Raw genomic sequence first — 20,928 nt, 5'->3', positions numbered from 1 at the left:
CCAAACAACTAGAACTTGCAGATAAGTGCCCAAAATAGTTATAATATCTCTAATAATACTTAGATGCTATCACTGTCAACACCTAATAATATATATTATGTACCGTTCCTGATACGGAATGCCAATGACAATAGCCATTGTATCTGATGGGTCACTTGAAAGAAACAAGTTGTTTAGCCGTGTTAAAAATGAGATTCTTCCTAGCAGTGTCCTGTAGTTATGGAGACAGAAATATGAAAACAAACTTTCTAAATCATCCCATTTTATATATTTGATTCAGATAATGACCTTCTCAGGTAAAGTACAAGCAAATTGAATGTTATTGATTGACGAGCGGATTCATATAAACTGATGCTGCGCAAGAAAAACACCTGACCACATGTTGCATGTACGTATTGATTTAACATAATGCTTCAGATAAATTTTCAGAGTTCCGTGTAGGCTCTGCGAATGAGGGAAGTAAAGCGTTTGCAGGCCCAAGAAAATTGGAAATGGGTTTTGCAGTAGCCAAGCTTCTTCATGACAGGAGGGCAAAGACCATTTAGCAGGCAATCGAAATGGTTTCCCACATGGGTTTTACTTTGAATGTCAAGTTCTTTGATAAAACCTATTTTGTGATATTTTAACAGATTTTTTCAAAATTTATAATTCTATTCACCAAAAGAATACATATATGCCCATCATTTATGACAATCTACAAACCGAGGTTTGTGCTAGCAGAAGAAACCCAATTTACAGGTATATTAATCCATGATTTTACTTCCAACAATACCAAAGGGTACACAGGCCATCCACAACATCATATTATATATGATGAATTGGCGACTCAATGCTACAGAAATTTAGATCAAAGCTAAACTGAAGGATAATTTCAACTTGAAGAGGACAAAACATACATGACTTTCTAATTTTAACCCTGTACAGCACACAATGAAATGAGCACTCGCAACCATGTAAGACGGCACTATGAAATCTCAACATGCACCTAAACCAGATTGGAAAATTAATGTCCAGAAATGGGAAATTATATTAATTGGATACTAGATAAGTTGGCGTCACTTGTTAATCTCGACACATAACCATAGTACATTGTATTTATTGGATGGTAGATAAGTTGGTATCACTTATTGTTCAGAAATAGGAACTTGTAATCTATGGTTATGACCTGCAACCACAATCTGCCCTTCAACATGGAAAGCTACAGGTGGAGAGCAGTTACTAGGCATAGTTATTTCAGAGCACGCTGAAGCTATTGTATTGGCTTTCATCATCTTCAATTTACTAAGTGATATATTTGCTAAAATGACTGCTCACTGCAACGGGATTGACAAGGCAATTACCAAAAAATTGTAAAATTCAAGTAACATTAAATGCTGCAAACTGACTTACATTCTAATGAATGAGTACATAACTGAAACTTTACAATGTAAACAAAAACTTGTCAATGTTGAGGTAGAACCGGTCTCTTTTCCAACACCTCATAATGAACAACAAAATTATCCTGCATCCACATCAAATGCACCAAGGTAGCTTAGAACAGTGCAAATTGCCAGCACATGAATAAGTGGGAAGTACAACCAAATGAAACAAGTATAAAACAGCCCAAACCTTGCGGATTATTTCAAATGTATTTGGATCAAAACAGTGGTAAGATCCTCTCTCATAAGTATTTGTCTTAACAAGTGGCTCTACGTTGGGGACTCTTATGAACCACAATCGGTGCTCTTTGTGATAAAACCAGCCTCTGTTATAACTGCCAACAAAAGGTTTCACATCACACTTAGCAAAATACCCTCATACCTGATTACCAAAAATAGCAGAATACACAATACTACAAAACTTTGATGGCTTTCAGAAATGATCACATTCAATTACTGTTTTGAGATAAATCCACACATAAGCCGGAAAGGCAGCAAAGGACACAGTGAGGAGGCTGCATGGATATGAAACAATAATGAATTCAATTCAGATGCTGGGAGCTTACAGTTCATTTGCAGCATATAATTGAGCTTCATCCTTTGGCATGCTGAAAATGTAAACAAGAATATAAAATAAAAATAAAAATAAAAGACAAATAAGACGTGAGTGTTAAAACCTGAAACATAAAAATAAAACACAAGCTCAATAGAGAAACGCACCTATAAAATATATAAAACAACGTTTCCACTGTGAATTTTGAAAAGTATCCTTGCTGCAGCCACAAAATGAAGTAAGAGCAAAAATAGGAGGGAGCTGAGGTAGAAAAGAGAAAGAAAAGGTTGGTGGGGGGGGTGGGGAGCAGGGACTGCAGCTTACGTGTAGAGCAGGAGGTTGTTTAGCATAATAGCATTGCGGCACACTAAACTCTGGGTCACCCTTAGCTGGCTCATCAGACCATGGAGAGCCAAATGTCTTATGAAGATTTTCTGTGGAATTCAAATTTAGTCCGAGAGTTGTTAAATCAATTCCAAGAGCCAGGGAAGTCAGATCAGGGTCACTCATCCGTATAACACTTAACAAGCCAAGTAACCCAAATGGATCTGGAGCAGATTGCGCTGCTTGCATGGATTTCATGCCCTGATCCCTAAATGGTTGATTGACAACATCATATTATATATGATGAATTGGCGACTCAATGCTACAGAAATTTAGATCAAAGCTAAACTGAAGGATAATTTCAACTTGAAGAGGACAAAACATACATGACTTTCTAATTTTAACCCTGTACAGCACACAATGAAATGAGCACTCGCAACCATGTAAGACGGCACTATGAAATCTCAACATGCACCTAAACCAGATTGGAAAATTAATGTCCAGAAATGGGAAATTATATTAATTGGATACTAGATAAGTTGGCGTCACTTGTTAATCTCGACACATAACCATAGTACATTGTATTTATTGGATGGTAGATAAGTTGGTATCACTTATTGTTCAGAAATAGGAACTTGTAATCTATGGTTATGACCTGCAACCACAATCTGCCCTTCAACATGGAAAGCTACAGGTGGAGAGCAGTTACTAGGCATAGTTATTTCAGAGCACGCTGAAGCTATTGTATTGGCTTTCATCATCTTCAATTTACTAAGTGATATATTTGCTAAAATGACTGCTCACTGCAACGGGATTGACAAGGCAATTACCAAAAAATTGTAAAATTCAAGTAACATTAAATGCTGCAAACTGACTTACATTCTAATGAATGAGTACATAACTGAAACTTTACAATGTAAACAAAAACTTGTCAATGTTGAGGTAGAACCGGTCTCTTTTCCAACACCTCATAATGAACAACAAAATTATCCTGCATCCACATCAAATGCACCAAGGTAGCTTAGAACAGTGCAAATTGCCAGCACATGAATAAGTGGGAAGTACAACCAAATGAAACAAGTATAAAACAGCCCAAACCTTGCGGATTATTTCAAATGTATTTGGATCAAAACAGTGGTAAGATCCTCTCATAAGTATTTGTCTTAACAAGTGGCTCTACGTTGGGGACTCTTATGAACCACAATCGGTGCTCTTTGTGATAAAACCAGCCTCTGTTATAACTGCCAACAAAAGGTTTCACATCACACTTAGCAAAATACCCTCATACCTGATTACCAAAAATAGCAGAATACACAATACTACAAAACTTTGATGGCTTTCAGAAATGATCACATTCAATTACTGTTTTGAGATAAATCCACACATAAGCCGGAAAGGCAGCAAAGGACACAGTGAGGAGGCTGCATGGATATGAAACAATAATGAATTCAATTCAGATGCTGGGAGCTTACAGTTCATTTGCAGCATATAATTGAGCTTCATCCTTTGGCATGCTGAAAATGTAAACAAGAATATAAAATAAAAATAAAAATAAAAGACAAATAAGACGTGAGTGTTAAAACCTGAAACATAAAAATAAAACACAAGCTCAATAGAGAAACGCACCTATAAAATATATAAAACAACGTTTCCACTGTGAATTTTGAAAAGTATCCTTGCTGCAGCCACAAAATGAAGTAAGAGCAAAAATAGGAGGGAGCTGAGGTAGAAAAGAGAAAGAAAAGGTTGGTGGGGGGGGTGGGGAGCAGGGACTGCAGCTTACGTGTAGAGCAGGAGGTTGTTTAGCATAATAGCATTGCGGCACACTAAACTCTGGGTCACCCTTAGCTGGCTCATCAGACCATGGAGAGCCAAATGTCTTATGAAGATTTTCTGTGGAATTCAAATTTAGTCCGAGAGTTGTTAAATCAATTCCAAGAGCCAGGGAAGTCAGATCAGGGTCACTCATCCGTATAACACTTAACAAGCCAAGTAACCCAAATGGATCTGGAGCAGATTGCGCTGCTTGCATGGATTTCATGCCCTGATCCCTAAATGGTTGATTGACAGCTGATATTTGTTGCAATCGAAATTGGGACTGGTTCTGGTGTTGCTGATACTGCTGGATAAGCTGGTCATATGATCCAATACCAGAAACTGTATTTGGTGAATTCAGAGGTCTCAGTCCAATCCCAGGTGGTCCATTGGTCTGAACCAAAGATGTATATGGTTAAAAGAAATAATTTCCAGAATGGGAAACAAAATAAATTCAAAGGGGGAAAAAGAATGAAATTTACAGCGACACTACCATGCCATGAGAAAATCAAACCATTTCAATCAAATTTTTTACTTACAGTTCTTCTATTTTAACAAGGGCAATAATTAGATATCATCAATTCTTAAGATATAAAATCACAATCACTTGACTTTGGAAAACAAAAAGACACATTTGCCATAAACATTTCACAGAAGCAGTCTTTCACACCTGTGAGTGATAGGTCGTATGTGAAGATGGAAATATATCTGAACCATGAAGAAGATCTTGATTGTTTACAGGTGAAAAGGAGACACCACTACCACTGACAGCTGGAGCATGTTGCTGCTGTTGCGGACGATAAGATGAATAAGTTCCCCCCAAATTGAATCCAGCAGACCTGCCCATCTGCAGAAAGCAAAATTACAGTATAAGAGAAGCATGTAACAGATGACTTAATGTAAATGCTCAATTTTTTGAGTAAATGCTCACAGGGAAGTGCTGAGATTGTATCATTGACATGGTATTGTCATGCAGTTGTTCTTTCTGGTGCAAATCCATAGTGAAATCAGCATTACCACCTGAAGCAAATCTAGTTTTAAGATTGCCGCATAATGATGGAAATCAAAGCAGACTGTGAGCCAAAAAGAATATTAAAGAACCTTTGTATCCTGGTAAAGCTGGAAAATCTTCATTCTGGATGCTGAACTCTTGGTTCTGTTGAACAATAGGGCTAACTCCAAGACCTTGTTTTCGTAATGAGCCTGAAGTTGTTTTGCTTTATATTTTATTCCCCAATTACAATATAAGAATGCTTACCAGAAGCAACCAAAAATAAATCACAAAATCTGGTTTTCATTACCCAATTGTCCTTGAGGCCCTCCAGCAGAACTAGGACGACTTGTCAATTGAGGGAAGTCATTATTTATGTCAAAAGGGGAACTGTCGTTGGAGTTCACATCATTCAACATTCCCATAGAGCTAAAATTGTTCACTGCTTGGACATGACTTTGTGAAAGAGGGCCACCAGCAGTTGGATAGGAATTTCCCAACATGGAAATTACCTGTGGAGATCCTGAACCCAGAAAATGTCATTCACACAGGTAAATATATCCAAACAATAAATTAGCGCTTAAATCATCATCCATAAAAAAAGAATTAAAAAAAAAATCAATAGTGTACCTCAATAACCAAATTGAGGTCAACAACAGAGACACCCTAAAAGCCAACCCCCTAAAAAAATGTTGTTAAAATGAATACATATAGGATTAACCAAATCAAACCAAGCACCACAATCCAATACTTCAATCATGAAGCAATTAAAAGGAAAAACTATAACACATCCTCTTTCATCATGCCATAATAATATTGCTACTTAGAGACATATGCAATCATCCTTGAATTTCAAACCAATTGGTAAATCACATAAACATTAAACAATTCCCTGGAATCGAGAAGTGGGTTTCTAGATCTTACAAGAGTCCACATACCAGGAATCTCCCATTCATATCAAGAAGACAATTTATAATTCTAATCAAAAGAAAACAATAATCGAATCTGAGGTGGTAAAGTGCACCAGTTAGAAGTTCAGGGATCTAGGAGAAATGGCTGTAACAAAAAGTAACCATTACCAATGACAAAAGTTCAATTTCTATACAAAATAAACTTCGACAGACCATGAACACAATTTTCAAGCCAGCACAACCAGCACCAAATGTTTCTCTCTTAACCCACTAATTATCTGTATGGTAATCAGTTAAGGAATTAAATGACTTTGTCTCTGCACACTTATACCTTGTGGAAGCACACCACTCATTAATCTATTCTGTCCTTGCAAGCTTAAACTTCCAGATCCACTATTAGCAGTTAGATTTAGCCGAGATGCAAGACCAGGAACAGATAATCCTCCACCTGAGCTTATGCTCCTCCCAATGTTGCCCCCACCACCCATGTTTCCCATAGAACTTGTAATCCGAGGTCCTGCATTTCCCAAGATTGGGGATACTCCCAATCCTGGCACAGCACTCCGGTTGCCAATTCCAGCAGAGGTTGGAAGAATCCCAGGAATGGAACCACCAACTCCATTTGTGTTACTACTAAATCCAGGATTTCCTACGACACTTATGCCTCCTCTATTTGTGACTCCTGAATGTCCATGAGAGCCGCCATGAGACAACTGCAGAGTCCATAGAAGGGAGAAAACATACAATGAGAAAACAGGAATAACATTTGCTTACTTTGCTTAAACAAATCAAGCTACATTTGATAGTTCACAAGAATACTTAACGTACCTGAGAGAGGGCGACTGGAAGATTATTGGATGCAAAGCGACCACTAGAGAGGCTCCCTGTAGGTTGTTGAACTCCACCAGAAGGAACATTACTTATTGTAGAATTTCTTGATGTAAGTGTACTTGGCATGTTGGGAACGTTAAAGCTCCCATGGATGTTATGCAGCCCTTGAATGGTTCCTGCAATAAGAAACCTCACAATTACAAAGGAAAGAAATATATTACACAGAATACAAGAGCTAAGCACCAGCACATCCACGCACCAGTATGATGAAAAACAGGAGATGCCGCACCAGAATGGCCAGAGAAAGAAGTTGTAAAAGAACGTCCAGTACTGTCTGGAACATTTGAAGCTGAACTGTTTAGCGAAGACTGCAAGTGAAAGCAAAATAAATTTTACAACAAACAAATAAGAAAAACATACAAAAGAACTAATCCAAAATCCCAATAACAGATTTATGAATTACAAAAAAAAAGGAAATAAGCTACAAAGGAATATGGAAAAGCATCTATTAAGTACAAGGCCTTCAACATAAAAGGATATGCAATAACCCATACTGGTAGAGATCTTATAAGACCTAATTTGCTTTTACATCTTCCAAGCTAGGGCAAATTAGGAACAGAATTGCAAAACTTGCAATTGTTCTTTGCAATAACTTCAATCAAAACTGCTTCCAAATCAATTCCCATTTCTCAATTTCACATTTCCTCGCTAATTCAGGCAACATCCCCTCCAACATCACATGCTCAGCCATAAAAATAAGCAATGTGCCAAAAAAAAAAAAAAAAACAAATGTTTGAGAAACCACATATTCATGAATTAAGAAAATTCATGTGCAAATATAACATCATGCATTCCAATATCTTGCACAATTCAGGCGCAAATTGACAAGTTCATATCCACAAGGCTGTAACTAGTGTTTAAATAATAAGTGCAGTGTGCACCAGGGAAAGCCACATATAACAATCAAACATAAAAATAACCTAACCTAATAATCACCAAGGAGACAATAGTCCAGGAGCATGCAAGTACAACTAGGTTATACAGAAAAGTGTCAATACATTAAGTAAACCCGACATTGCCAAAATGTCAATAGATCATGCGAAAAATCATTCCTTGTGGTGAAGTAGCTGTCCTTGTCTTGAGTAAGGTATAGAAATTTGATCAAAAAGCTTTTTCCAATAAATATTAAATCTACGGCCTGAAAAGAACCAGGATATTGTGAGAAACACAGCACGAACGCCCAAAAGAAAGGGAATGAAAAGGGCATGCTTCTGGACAAAGGCAGTAGAAAGAGATCATAACCTCAGATGCAACAAGCAAACCATAAATGCACTAGATGCAACAAAGAAAAGAAATAATTGTAAATTATAACTAACCAACAAATATCAAGGAAGCATATCTCTAATTTTCAATACCAAACATCAGTTTTCAATTTATGCCATCTCTACACACACAGATAATAGTTATGCTTTTATACATATCATTGGCATAGATATCCTCCTTGTGCTTCACTTCAACTTTCAATTTTCTTAAACAATTACCACAAGCTGCAGTCACATTTTGCAAAACCCTAAACCTTAACTAATCTCATACGCAACAAAACGAACAAGAAACAAGTTCAATTGACCATTTCTTTTAAGTTACCACAGGAAAGAAAATCATAAAACATTATTTCTGAGATAAGTTACAAGAAAAATTAATTAAACAGTAAATTACCACACTCCCTGAGTGGGAAATAATAATTAAATCAACATGCACATGGCTCTTCACAGTTCACTCCGGACGACCAACACTTCTGAACTATGGTATTGTCTCTAAACCAAATGATGCTTATAGAGAAAACTCTAAAAATATTTTCCAGCACACAATGCAACAAAATTTACATTGTTCAGCAAATAATTGATGCGTACTCAACAAATAAAATAAAACGCATTATTCAGCAACTTAATTATTTTCCTGGTTAGCCACAAAATAAAGCACATACAGCAAAAACCAAAAGCTTGTTAAAAATCTAAATTAATCACTGCCATTACTTCAACTAAATACTAAGAAAGAAAAACCCCAATCCCACTAAATGGTTCACTTAAGATGCATTCAATTTACATTAAAACAATGCTAAAGAGCCCATACGGTACCTTAATTTCTTCTATATTCCCACATCAACCAAACAAATGCCAAACTAAATTGCATAACGTTTCCTTCCATATTCACACTAAAATCCCTAAAATACAAAATCCAACACCAAAAAAATAAACGATTTTCTTCCAAAAACCTTAGAAAATTGCCTGGATTTACAATAAACAGTGAGCTATAAGGCCAAAAAACAGATGCAGGCAGGCAGGCATCCATCGTAAAAGAAACTAATGAAGTCGGAGATACTTGGGGATCGAAGCCCAAGCGAGTCCGACTCAGGGAGAGATACGGAAACAGTACCTGAAAGGCGGATCAGCGATGCACATAGAGATCGTTTTGGCTTGTGAGTCAAAAGAAGCGAGTTAGAGTTAGCCCTAAGTTCAAAGAAGCGAACGAGAGAGAGAGAGAGTGTAGGAGAATAAATAATAGGCTTTTTCAAGGGACGATACGATTTGATAAGTACGCGATAAAAGACCGGTAGAATTTGTGTACTGCCAAGACTAGGCTTACTTTTATAGATGCGCTTTTTGTCCTCTTGATAGGACGAACTTTCTTGATCAAAAATACTTGTATTTGGATTGTGTTTCTTATTGTGGGGCGCACGACATGGTACCCCTGACTGGGCCGACTCCGGTCCAGATCCGTGGAACCAAAGGCCTGGTTCTGGTTTCAGCAATTTCGAGCTCACCGGTAATTTTTTATTTTGATTTCAATTTTAATTTGATTTAGCATTAATTTATATTTTTAAAAATTAAAAAATAATAAATTATGTATTTTATATAATTTTATTAATTATAATCACATATACTAATCTTGCAAGCTCTTTTTATGATTGTCCTAATTAAATATACTTAATGTCGATCGTCTTCTGTGAATTTGAATTTTTATTCTTAATTTTAAGAAGTTATGGAAAACTTGATAAGTTTTTAAAAATAAGATTTCTAAAAAAATTAAAAAATAGAGTTTTATATTCATATGTGTCAATTTTTTAAATAAAAAATTAAAAAATTAGTTTTCTAAAGTCTAATTAAGACTTCGAAAATACTTTCTAAGTTGTTTTACAAGATTTTCTTTTATGACAAAAATTATGTTTTCCAATAGTTTTCTAATAGAAAATAATGATTTTTTAGTAAATAAAATTAAACCATAACTTTTTTATATTTAACATTAATAAATATTTAGAAAAAATATTTATTTACAAGGATTAGAAATTAATTATATTAACATAAAATAAATGGATTTTAGAATTAAATAAATAAATATATTTTACAATAATTTATTTTTTAATTATGAAATATATGAATAATTTTTATTTTTATTTAGGAAATTATTTTCTATTATTTATATGTGAATACGTTTTTTTTTTCTTTGTATTTCATTGAAAATGAAAATTATAATTTTTTAGAAAATGAAAAATAAACATATCTTTGAGAAAAATAATTTTTCTTTTTTAAAGAGAAAATTATTTTTTAATTTTAATTATTTTATTAAAATATGAAAATATTCATTTATGTATGATATAAATATATATTATTAAATTAATATTATAATTAAATAATAAAAAATATTTTAAAAAATATTTTTTTAAAAAAATATTTTTTTATATCTAATTTAGTTTTTTATAAAATAGATAGAGTTTAAATGTTAAATTATTATTATGCTAAATAGTAACTCATTTTTAATCTTTATTCAAAACATGTGTTGAATCCTCCTTAAGATTAACAAGAAAGCCATTGAGAGCGTTGCGCTCAAGATGTTAGTATTACGTGGTTGTACGTGGATGGCTTGTGTGGAAGCTTTTCTATTAAAGTAGATTTGTAATGATGAGAGATTGACCCAGATGGCAAGCAAAATTTCCAAGGAGAGGCAGCAAGCAATCATAAGAATGGGTTGTGGTTTGAAAGGCTAGGACTAATCCTTGGGATTTTATTATTTTTAGGCATAAATTGTTGTTGTTTTTTATTTAATACTGTGAGAGCGCGCAATATAAAATTTTTATTATAGATATAAAATATAAATATGTAAAATTTATATATTTAATAAAAAATTTTATTATTTATTTTATATTTTAAATTTATAATAAATTAAATTTAAATAAAAAGAGTTTATAAAAATTAATTTAAAAATATTTTTACTCAAACTAATCTAATTTAATTTAGTAACTTAAAGTATATTATTCATATTTGGTATACTTATATTTGAGTTTTCACTTAAAATAATTTATTACTTAAAAAAAATAGGTTTTTGCTCATAAATATTAAAATGAAAGTGTTGTTTTTAATTATGGGATACATTAATAACTATTTAGGCTCCGTTAGTTTCACGAAAAATATTTTCTTAAAAAATATTTTTTTTATTTTTTGTAGTGTTTAAGACACTCAAAAAAAATAATGAACGAAAAATATTTTTCTGATCAAAAAGAAAAATAATATATTTTTTAAAAAAATGACTTTCATTTTTAAAAGAGGAAGTTATTTTTTATTTTTTAAATTTTAATAATATTATTAAAATGTGAATATATTTATACATATATAAAATAAATATATATTATTAATTTAATATTACAATCAAATAATAAAAAAATATTTTTATAAAAAAATATATTTTTTAAAAAAATAAAATATTTTTTATATATAAATTATTTTTCGTTAAATAAATGTAGCCTTAATTTACATATTACTTCAATTTTGCATTATTTGTTCAGCCTTATCCCAAACCCAAATGCAATAATTTTAGCACACATGTATGAGTTTGATTTGGAAGCTACCAGTTGAGGTGGTAGTCAAATAAAGTGCCAAAATGGGCCATCATATATTATGAAATTTATATAAATTTAATATATTTATTATTTTAATTATATATATTTATATAAATTTTATAAAAAATTTAAACTCTCTTTATTTTATAAAAAATATTTTTATAAAAAATATTTATAAAAATATTTTCTATATTTTAGTTACAATAGTAAATTAATGATTCATATTTATTATATATATATATATATATATATATATATATATATATATATAAGTATTTTTATATTTTAATAAGATTATAAAAATTTAAAAAATTAAAAAACTTTTTTTAAAATAAAATTATTTTTTTACAATCACTTAATTTTACTTTTGATCAGAAAAATATTTTCTCTTGATCAATTTAGTTTTACTTTTTATCAAAAAAATATTTTCTCTTTATTAATTTTCTTGAGTGTCTTTAACATTATAAAATACAAAAAATATTTTTTTTTAAAAATATTTTTTATAAAATAAATAGAGTCTTAGATTTAAAATTATTAAATTCATTATATTCTTTTTATTTTTTAAGATAAATCCAAAATATTCACATTTTCCTTTATTTCTCTAAGATATATATATATATATATAATAATTCAAACATATATATTAAACATAATTAGTTTCAACTAATGGTTGGTTACCATTGTCAAGCTTGAGCCTTAAGGTAAGCCATGTGTTGGGCCCTCGGGTAAGCCCAATTCTGTTGGGTTATGAATTATTGTATCAATCGAGGGAAATGCAAGCATATCATTTAGCTATACCAAATTCCCTACAATATGCTTTCGAATGTCCATGGAAATCAATAAAATAATAATAATAATAATAATAATAATAATAATAATAATAATAATAATAATTATATTATCGTGTTTGGTGCATAAGAAAATTATTTTATTAATTTTATATATTTAAATAATTTGAAATTAAGTGTGTTTTTCTCATATATCAAAACCTTTGGTGTGGCTAAATACTATCTCTTGTTTATTATTCACTATAAGAATAGCAATGAATTTTATCAATAGATTTAATTTGTTAGTAAATACAAATGGATTTTCAATAAATATTTTAATAAAATAAGAAAATGGTCGAATTTAAAATTCTATTATGCTTATGTTTGAATGAAGAGTTAGGCTATTGGTCATGAATAAAATCAATAACATTATCGATTTCAATCTCCATCTTAAATCATTAAGCTCTGCCTACCTAATCTTGTAATTTTAATCATTTAATTAATAGGCATAGGATGACTTAATTAATTAAAAAAAGAATTTTTTTGTAAAAAAATTTTAATTAATTAAAATCTCATATTAATTTTAAAAATTATATAATTTAAGTCTTTAAATTTTAGTAATTGCATATAATTTATTATTAATTCAAATACGTAGTTAATTAATCATCCAACTATAAATTTCAAATCCAATATTTAAAATTCTTTGTATTAGCTAAACAAGATATTTTTCTAAATTGAAAAATATTATTTATTTCTTATATTATTAACAATCAAATTTATTATTTTTTTAATTATCATTTGACATAAGATTTTTTGCAATTTTTTTTTGTAAATAACATAATTTTAATATTTATTTTAATCTCTCTTCCCTTTTCTTTTCCTATGATCTCCAAATCTAAAATGCAATAATTTTTCATAATAAATAATAAAATTAGTTAATTTATTGAAGGTTGTAATTTCACCCAATTTTCAATTTTTTATTTAATTTATTTAAAAATTATAACTCTAACTTCTTATGTCTTTGAATTAAAGGAAAAAAGTATATGTAAAATAAGTAGAGGTGAATTTTATAAATTCTAATATGAATTAATAGAATAAAATTATAAATTTGATATTATAATTATTTATAATATCATAAATTTAAAATTAAATATACTTTTATTGGATCATTAATTTAAAATATTTACTTTCACCTTATTATTTCAAATTCATCTCATTACAATCAAATTTATCAGCTTTAAATGATATCATAATTTCTAAATATTTTTATGAAAATTCTTTTTTTTAACTAAATAAAAGATTTTTAAATTTACGAATTTTAAATTCTAAATTTTAAATTAAATATTTAAATTCTAAATTTGAAATCTAAATTCTAGAATCCAAACGTAGTCTAAGATAATTTTATGTTGTTTTATTTTCATGTAATATTTTTCTCTTATATTAATAATTTTTACAACAAACATATTTTTATATTATTGATGAAGATAAGGTGGATTTTTAGTAGGAAAAAGACTTTTTTTTTCTATCTTCTTGTTTCAATTTTTTTTTAATACTGTAAATAATTTAAAAAATAAAGAATTTTTAGCAGTTGACAAGTTCATCCCCCATTAATTATAATATATATATATATATATATATATATTATATAATTAATGGGGGACATATATAATTTTTTTTTTTTTTTTTTTTTTTATGGTGGAACGAGGTTGCTGAAAATTTTGCCAAGCATGGTTCACATTCAGCATTTCTCCCTCATGAATTAAAAGCAAGGGAAATTGCAGTAGAAATTGTTGAATAATGTCAATTACAATGATCGTATGATTTGGGTAATTAAGAAAAATAGATGATCCAAATTAAGGGCATGGCTATTGATTTAGTATTGTTGATGCAATAAATTCTTTGGAAAGTAATGTTGGTGGAAGTAATTCTATGGAAAGTGATGCTCCATTAATCTTGAAAGGTGAAGGTGATATGAAAATTCAACCATGGAGAATTTTTTATTTTTTCTTTAAAAAATCATTATTATGCTATAATGGCTTATTTTAATTATAGTTTATATGAATATTTATATTATATTTATTTTTTAAATTAATTATGACGTAAAACATGACTTATAATATGGTGACTTATATTAGACTGATAATATTATCATATAAGACTTTATGTTATGCTTTGATTCATTATAACAAGTTTTAGTTTCATTCGCATGTATTATATCCTATCAAAAATTTTAAATATATTGTTAATAAGAATCATCGGCAAACATATAAAATGTATATTAGTCCCGTAACTCAAAGTTTCTAATAATATTTTTATATTAATTTATAATAATATTACTCATGATATTATATTTATTATTTATTATATTATATGTTATCTACCTTAATTTTGCTGGTTATTTTAACATCACATATATTTATTGTAATGATTCAATTCTAATATGATATTTTGAAAAGCATTTTTAGATCGAGCTAGGTTTGAAAATCATTCTTATAATAACCTCAATATTTTGATCTTCTAATAAAATGAATAACGACCAACCAAATAATAAAAAAAAATTATTAAATCACCATAATATAATCATTATCATCATTTCTCTGTTCAGTGTTTGAGATACAAAGCAAAACAAAACAAAGGCAATTCTCTCCCATTCTGTAAATCTAGATGGGTCACTGTATACATTTCATTTCAAGCAAATTTCCAAACACTTCAAAAATAGATACATAAGCTTGGATCATCATGTCCAATGTCACAGATCTCCAGGGAAAAAAGAAGAAATCTTAAGTTCAAATGAGCACCAGGGATAGAATGAAAATTGAAATCAAGGCTCCAGATATCGTCTGCAGGGTGTTTCTGTGCTTGCCACCATGGGAAGTGATTCTCAAATTTTTGTTGCCTGTCCAGCTGCCAGTGAAAAATACATGCAAAATATCAAAATAAGAATTCCAAAACTTGAAGTCTTTTGCTTAGTATGTGGTGATTTTAATCAATAAAAGATCATAGTCTTTAAGCTTTACTCAGTTACCTGAAGCTTATATTTTTATTCAAAAGAGACCTGGGAATAGATCCATTAAAATTGTTGCCAGACAAATTCCTTGAAAAGCAGAGACAAATTAAGTAAGTTTTCAGGTTAGTCCTCATGGAGAAATAAAGGAAAATTATTTGTAAAAGTCCAGTATAAACTCACAATTCTTTCAGATTAGGTAGCAAGCCAAGGAATTCTGGAACATTTCCAGTCAAATTATTGTTCTGTAAATCTCTGCAAGTGCATATAATCCACCAAAATAAATTAAAATGAAAAATGAGACCAAATTGAGCTTACGAATAATTCCATTCAGCTTCTTATTTTTTCCATTAACTCACATATATTCAAGAGCATCCATTGAGCTGAAATCTGGGAGTGGCCCAGAAAGTCCATACCCGCTGAGATTCCTGGAAAATTTTAATTGCCCAAGTCATACAGAAGCAAATATACTCGCAACTTGATCAAACTCCAATCCTATGTGCATAGAAATGGAATAGATAGAAGATTTACAATGCAATTACTCGAGGCGAAACATCAGCACTGCAATTGAGCCAATCCCATGCATCTTTTTTTGGAAGACAGGGGTCACTCTTCCATTCCCGTAATATACTGAAACCTCCTTGCAAAGCATCTAGCCCCTCCACTATATTCAAAGAAAATAATATATTAGTTCATATATATATTTATATACAGGAGACTAAAATATAGTTTCAGGAAACTGAATACTCACCATCTGTACTGGATGTTCTAGTTAGTGGATCACTGACAAGAAAAAGTTCCAAGGCGTTGATGGTCGGAGTGACTGTTGAATTATCATTGCTTGCAGGAACTAAATAAAACCAAGATGCACTTGAAGCAGTAATGTTTGGAAAGCTTAGTTCAGTAACATTGTTGTAATATGGGACAACAGGTTCAGAGGTAAGCAAGAGATCATCCTTAAATACTAGAAAAGACCTCTTTTGGGGAGGATAGGCTTCTATTTCTTTATCCACTGCAGCAAAGTACATGTTCATGTATATGGGAACTTGAACTGTTGGCAGCCGACCGAAGCCAAACTTCGTTAGATGTAAAATAACACCAAGCAAAACAGCTTTTGGAGGTTGATCACTCGAGTTAACAACAATAGAATCATCTTCTCTTTTTACCAATGTATAATCAACTAAAAGGTTTGGTGGATTCCAAATTCGATCATACTCGTCATCCGGATACCTGAAAAGGGTTCCCCAAGACTAGTGTAAAACTAAAGATACAGTCATAAATATAAACTTTTCCAGTTCAATTTGAAACTAAAGAGAATAGAGAGATGCACCTGACAGCTGAAATTATTCCAAAAGAAATCCTATGTTGCAAGAACAAAGCAACATTTTTATCAGCACGAGCAGCATACATCTCTGTAGCCAAACTCCTCACTTCAAGTGCTGACATGAAGGGAAACTGGCCAGTTTTCATCTGCGCTACGCACACACTTATAGCATCCCCTTTAACATAGTAAATCGCCTCATGACGAACTTCTTTATCAATTTCAGTCTCAACCGCAGCCCAGAAGTTGCCATCAAGTTGCAGCTCAAAAGTAGGGGGTTGGGATATATTATCATAGTTTCCATAATAGAAGGTAGCGCGAACAAGAACTTTTTCGTCCTCGGTAGCATTGATAGAGTAGCAACTCCTTTTTTCTGAAAAGAATGCTCTCAGTGAGCGCAACTCCCTGTAGCTATGTTCCACTTGAAATTCCTGACTCTTGCCATTTGGCATGAAAAAAGAGTCATCTCCAGTCCACTGGACAGATCTAAAGTCGACGTAGGGAACAGAAGATCCACAGTCTATGCTCACATTCCCTGCAAATAATTGAAGAGTTTCAAAGAAATTGTCAGTATCCAAAAGCTAGTGAAAGAAGCAAAGAACAAATAACAAATAAGAGATAAAATTTTATGCTTGAGTACAGGCTGAACACAATGTTGACATGGCAGAAAGGAGTAAGAGCAGCAACAGAGGTAGGTGGCTAGCCATGGTGAGGCTCAGGCAAGCTCTGAACTTGGGATGCGTGAACAAAAAATTTGGGAGTTTAAAGCTTTATTTATAGAGACCTTTTGAATTATGACTCAAAATTCTAGTGGGATTTGGAGAGACATTTTTCTAATTTAAAATATTCCTCAATAGAATAGAGAAATATGTACTGAGGAATATTTCCTATATAGAGTAAAAATTTTATTTTAGTGTTATTCCTAAATTAAGTGTGACTTTTAATCAGAGTATGATTGAAGGAATTAACATTATAAATAGGATAATGGTGAAAAAAGTTATTTGGCTTTTAACTTATGGAGGCTGTTGCCCATTGTAGAGAGCAGAGGGGTCTTGCCAATTGCTTAGAATTTGGCTCTGCCCGTTGATGAGGGAGCACTTGCTCATTGCAGTGGAGAGAGGCTTTGACCTAAGGTAGAGTAAGGACATAGAATTCAAGAGAAAAGAATTATTGTCCATTAGTGAGTGGGCTTTTACCTAAATAGTTGAAGACACCCTTTATAGTATAGTATTGTAATAGCAAATATATTGGGTTATGCCTAGAGGAGACTGAAATAAACTAACTAATATATTTACTATGAGTAATTTGATATTGTATGGATTCTCTTGAGTGTAATTGGGTTGATGGATAATATATTGTAATAATGATTTATTTAATGATGACAGTGAAAGATGGCATGTCCATGGATTTAGCACTGTGTTGAGAGGACGAACTATATAAATATTGATATTTTGTATGTTTATTTTATTTTTTTACAGTTTACACGTTTTCACATTGCACAATAAAAAGTGTTTATTTCACATTGTTAGGGGGGATGCATTAACTAAATTAAACTAAACCATAAGGAAAATTCACTAGACTTTGGTTAGAGCCTAGGAAAGCCCCGTCAAGAGGGTTAGAAAATACCTCCTACTTATCAACCATGGTAGAAGTAGAACACTGCTATAACCCATGATGTGATGGACTTGGTCCACGGTCCTCCTAAGGATTTTCCTTGCACTTACGGTGGTGTGGTAGAGAAATTGTTGGGTGCGCTACCATCACATAAATGTGAGTTTTTCCATGGATCGTGAAAAGTCATCTTGCACCTATGCAAGTGAGAGAACACATGTTCTAGGTGTATTCTATAATTTACCAGTGTAGTGGATTGACGGCTTCCACACGCGTCAACCAAATCCGCATATCTTATAAATTTTAATCATGGTTAATCATATGCTCTCCCTACCTAAGAATTTCTCATTGTCATGCCAATATAAACCAAGGCAGAGAGGGGACCAATGGACCATGGCGTGTGATTTGGTTAGGTTAGAAGGAAGACCCTTTTTTTTATTATTTTTTTGAAAGCACAAAATTTAAGTCATCTTTGATTCATCAGTCTGCAAAAGGTTAAAAGGAAGACTTGACTTTGCGAAAATCTTTAAATAGAAGACTTAAGAAGACTTTGATCTCACTGATCGCGACATATATTCACTTACTTCTGTTCAAGGGCATAGGGCAGTGTTGGAAGTTTTCAATGGATAGCACTGTTACAACATTACCCAAAACCAACTCAAGGCCAAATTGGGTTTTTGTAACTTACGCAAAGGAGACCATCCCGTACCTGTATCATCCTTCTTTGATAAGTGAAGTTATTGGATCTCTTCAAAGATTTGATGAGATCCATATATTGTGTACTACTCCATTGTGGGTTTCTGAAAGCGGCTACCGAAGAAGAAACATATATAGAAGAGATGAGTCCTTTTTTCTTGGTCTTGATCATTCAAAACTTGTGATTTTCTTGCTTTGGAGAAAGAACGGATGGTTTAGTGGAAGCTGGTTATAATTTTAATTTTGCCCCTTTATTTAAGACATTTTTAAAACTTATAAGCGTGCTTAATACTATAGTTTTTCAAAACATAAGCCATGCAAAAATAATGGAATTACATTATTATTATTATTATTATTGTTATTATTATGTCTAGGATTTGAAGTAGAGACTTCACAATTCTAAAATCGACTACTCCATTATCATTGAGTTAAAATTTATCGGTTCATCCGTTTTGTTTTTTCTGGTTGCATCATGGAAGATAATATTAAGACGCACTTGTAGCCATTGTACATTAGTAGAGATTTGTCGTCCATTGATTTACAACAAAGAAAAATATAACTCAACTCAACTAAGTTTTTATCCCAAAAATTTGGAGTCGGCTATATGGATTTGCTTTCCATACTTTAAACGATTTTGGGTTAAATCCTCAGAAATGTAATGCTTCTAGGAGCAACTACTATTTTGCGCACAGTGGGAGGGAACACAAGAGATTTTCTTATCTCAATTGGATTACATCAAGGATCAGCTATAAGTCCTTACTTTTTTACATTAGTTTTAGAAAAATTGACGAAACATAGACAAGAGAGTATTCCTTAGTGCATGATATTTGCGGATGATATTGTTCTGATAGATGAGACGCGAGAGGAGTCAATAGAAAACTAGAGCTTTGGAGAAGTACTCTAGAGTCAAAGGGCTTTAAGCTAAGTAGAACGAAGACAGAATACATGCATTGCAAGTTTAGTGAAGGCCAAACTGGTGATAGGGAATGAGTTAGTTTGGATGGAGTGGTACTGTTCCAAAATAATCACTTTAAATATCTCGATTCAGTCCTTCAAGTAGATGGGGGATGTGAGGAGGATGTTAGTCATAGGATTAAAGCTAGATGGTTGAAGTGGAGACGTGCTACCAGAATTTTATGTGATCGCAAGATTCCCAATAAGTTGAAAGGAAAATTTTACCGTATAGCCATACGACCGGCTATGTTATATGGTAGTGAGTATTGGGTACTGAATGAGTCGTATGCATATAAGATAAGAGTTGCGGAGATGAGAATGTTAAAGTGGATGAATGACTATGCTAAACTAGATAAAGTCCGTAATGAGAGTATTAGAGAAAAGGTAGGAGTGATGCCAATTAAGGATAAGTTGAGAGAAAGTAAATTAAGGTGGTTTGGTCATTTAAACGTAGACATACGGAGGCTCCAGTTAGACATGTAGAGCACATTAGGTTAGAGGATAGAAAGAAAAAATGGAATAGACCTAAATTGACTTGGAGAAAAGAAAAATAAACAATAAAAAATTTGTAATTCCTAAGAATAGAGATTCTGGGTTTGGATTTTGTGTTGAAGAAAAAAGAGTAGCAAGTAAATTGCTTCTAGCTTTGACCATTTAAGTGTTGTAAAAATAGAGAATTAAAAATAACAATAAATTATTCACTTACACATGGAGTAATTATAATCTTATATGACATTTGAATTTCATTTTTTTTTTTGAACCAAGAGATAGAAAGATGGTGGAGTTTATGCCAAACCAACAACTCTATGTAGTAATTGTAATCTTGTTTAACATTCGTGTA

At 31.7% G+C, this 20,928-nt stretch overlaps 2 protein-coding genes and 1 non-coding gene across 8 annotated transcripts; 1 reads left to right on the top strand and 2 right to left on the bottom strand.

Moving 5' to 3' along the window:
* Window positions 1–1,307: 1,307 nt before the first annotated feature.
* On the bottom strand, window positions 1,308–9,444 carry LOC110667190 (probable NOT transcription complex subunit VIP2). Of its 6 annotated transcripts, XR_009149373.1 has the most exons (15): window positions 9,277–9,444; window positions 7,902–8,041; window positions 7,103–7,211; window positions 6,841–7,019; window positions 6,344–6,725; window positions 5,412–5,624; window positions 5,212–5,313; window positions 5,042–5,130; window positions 4,781–4,957; window positions 4,079–4,504; window positions 3,922–3,974; window positions 3,768–3,809; window positions 3,394–3,536; window positions 3,175–3,286; window positions 2,793–3,098 (listed from the first exon to the last, which is right to left on the bottom strand). XR_009149373.1 is itself a non-coding variant. In XM_058148301.1 (14 exons), exons 2-14 carry the CDS (start codon window positions 7,917–7,919, stop codon window positions 1,442–1,444), a joined length of 1,995 nt encoding a protein of 664 aa, XP_058004284.1. In that variant the 5' UTR covers window positions 7,920–8,041; window positions 9,277–9,444; the 3' UTR covers window positions 1,308–1,441. The 6 variants fall into 6 exon arrangements, 5 of the variants coding, with proteins under 5 accessions (XP_058004284.1, XP_058004280.1, XP_058004281.1 ...); XM_058148301.1 differs by lacking the exons at window positions 2,793–3,098; window positions 3,175–3,286; window positions 3,394–3,536 and adding exons at window positions 1,308–1,501; window positions 1,609–1,753; XM_058148297.1 differs by having other exon boundaries at window positions 2,793–3,286.
* On the top strand, window positions 7,103–7,183 carry LOC131181283 (small nucleolar RNA snoR35). Its single transcript, XR_009149909.1, has one exon. It is a non-coding gene; the product is annotated as a small nucleolar RNA snoR35 (small nucleolar RNA).
* A 5,615-nt stretch (window positions 9,445–15,059) lies between the features above and the next one.
* Window positions 15,060–17,619, bottom strand: LOC110651917 (probable LRR receptor-like serine/threonine-protein kinase At5g16900). The gene is made up of 8 exons (XM_058148296.1): window positions 17,467–17,619; window positions 16,836–17,361; window positions 16,257–16,735; window positions 16,037–16,169; window positions 15,865–15,933; window positions 15,689–15,760; window positions 15,527–15,595; window positions 15,060–15,405 (listed from the first exon to the last, which is right to left on the bottom strand). The coding sequence occupies exons 1-8, from the start codon at window positions 17,531–17,533 to the stop codon at window positions 15,288–15,290; spliced, it is 1,533 nt and encodes a 510-aa protein (XP_058004279.1). The 5' UTR covers window positions 17,534–17,619; the 3' UTR covers window positions 15,060–15,287.
* Between the last annotated feature and the right edge of the window lie 3,309 nt (window positions 17,620–20,928).

This window comes from Hevea brasiliensis, chromosome 6 (genome assembly GCF_030052815.1).
Source record: "Hevea brasiliensis isolate MT/VB/25A 57/8 chromosome 6, ASM3005281v1, whole genome shotgun sequence".
NCBI lineage: Eukaryota > Viridiplantae > Streptophyta > Magnoliopsida > Malpighiales > Euphorbiaceae > Hevea > Hevea brasiliensis.
The sequence above is the reverse complement of the archived record's forward strand: the minus strand, read 5'-3'. Positions and strand labels throughout refer to the sequence as shown.

Coding starts and splice junctions, on each gene's coding strand:
- LOC110667190 (XM_058148301.1), bottom strand. Junction 4,505..4,780: donor ATACGACCTATCACTCACAG/GTGTGAAAGACT, acceptor TCTTTGGTTCAG/ACCAATGGACCACCTGGGAT. Junction 3,810..3,921: donor TTGTTTTATATATTTTATAG/GTGCGTTTCTCT, acceptor TTACATTTTCAG/CATGCCAAAGGATGAAGCTC.
- LOC110651917 (XM_058148296.1), bottom strand. CDS start 17,533: ATGGCTAGCCACCTACCTCTGTTGCTGCTCTTACTCCTTTCTGCCATG. Junction 15,934..16,036: donor TCGCCTCGAGTAATTGCATT/GTAAATCTTCTA, acceptor AAAATTTTCCAG/GAATCTCAGCGGGTATGGAC. Junction 15,761..15,864: donor ATGGATGCTCTTGAATATAT/GTGAGTTAATGG, acceptor ATGCACTTGCAG/AGATTTACAGAACAATAATT.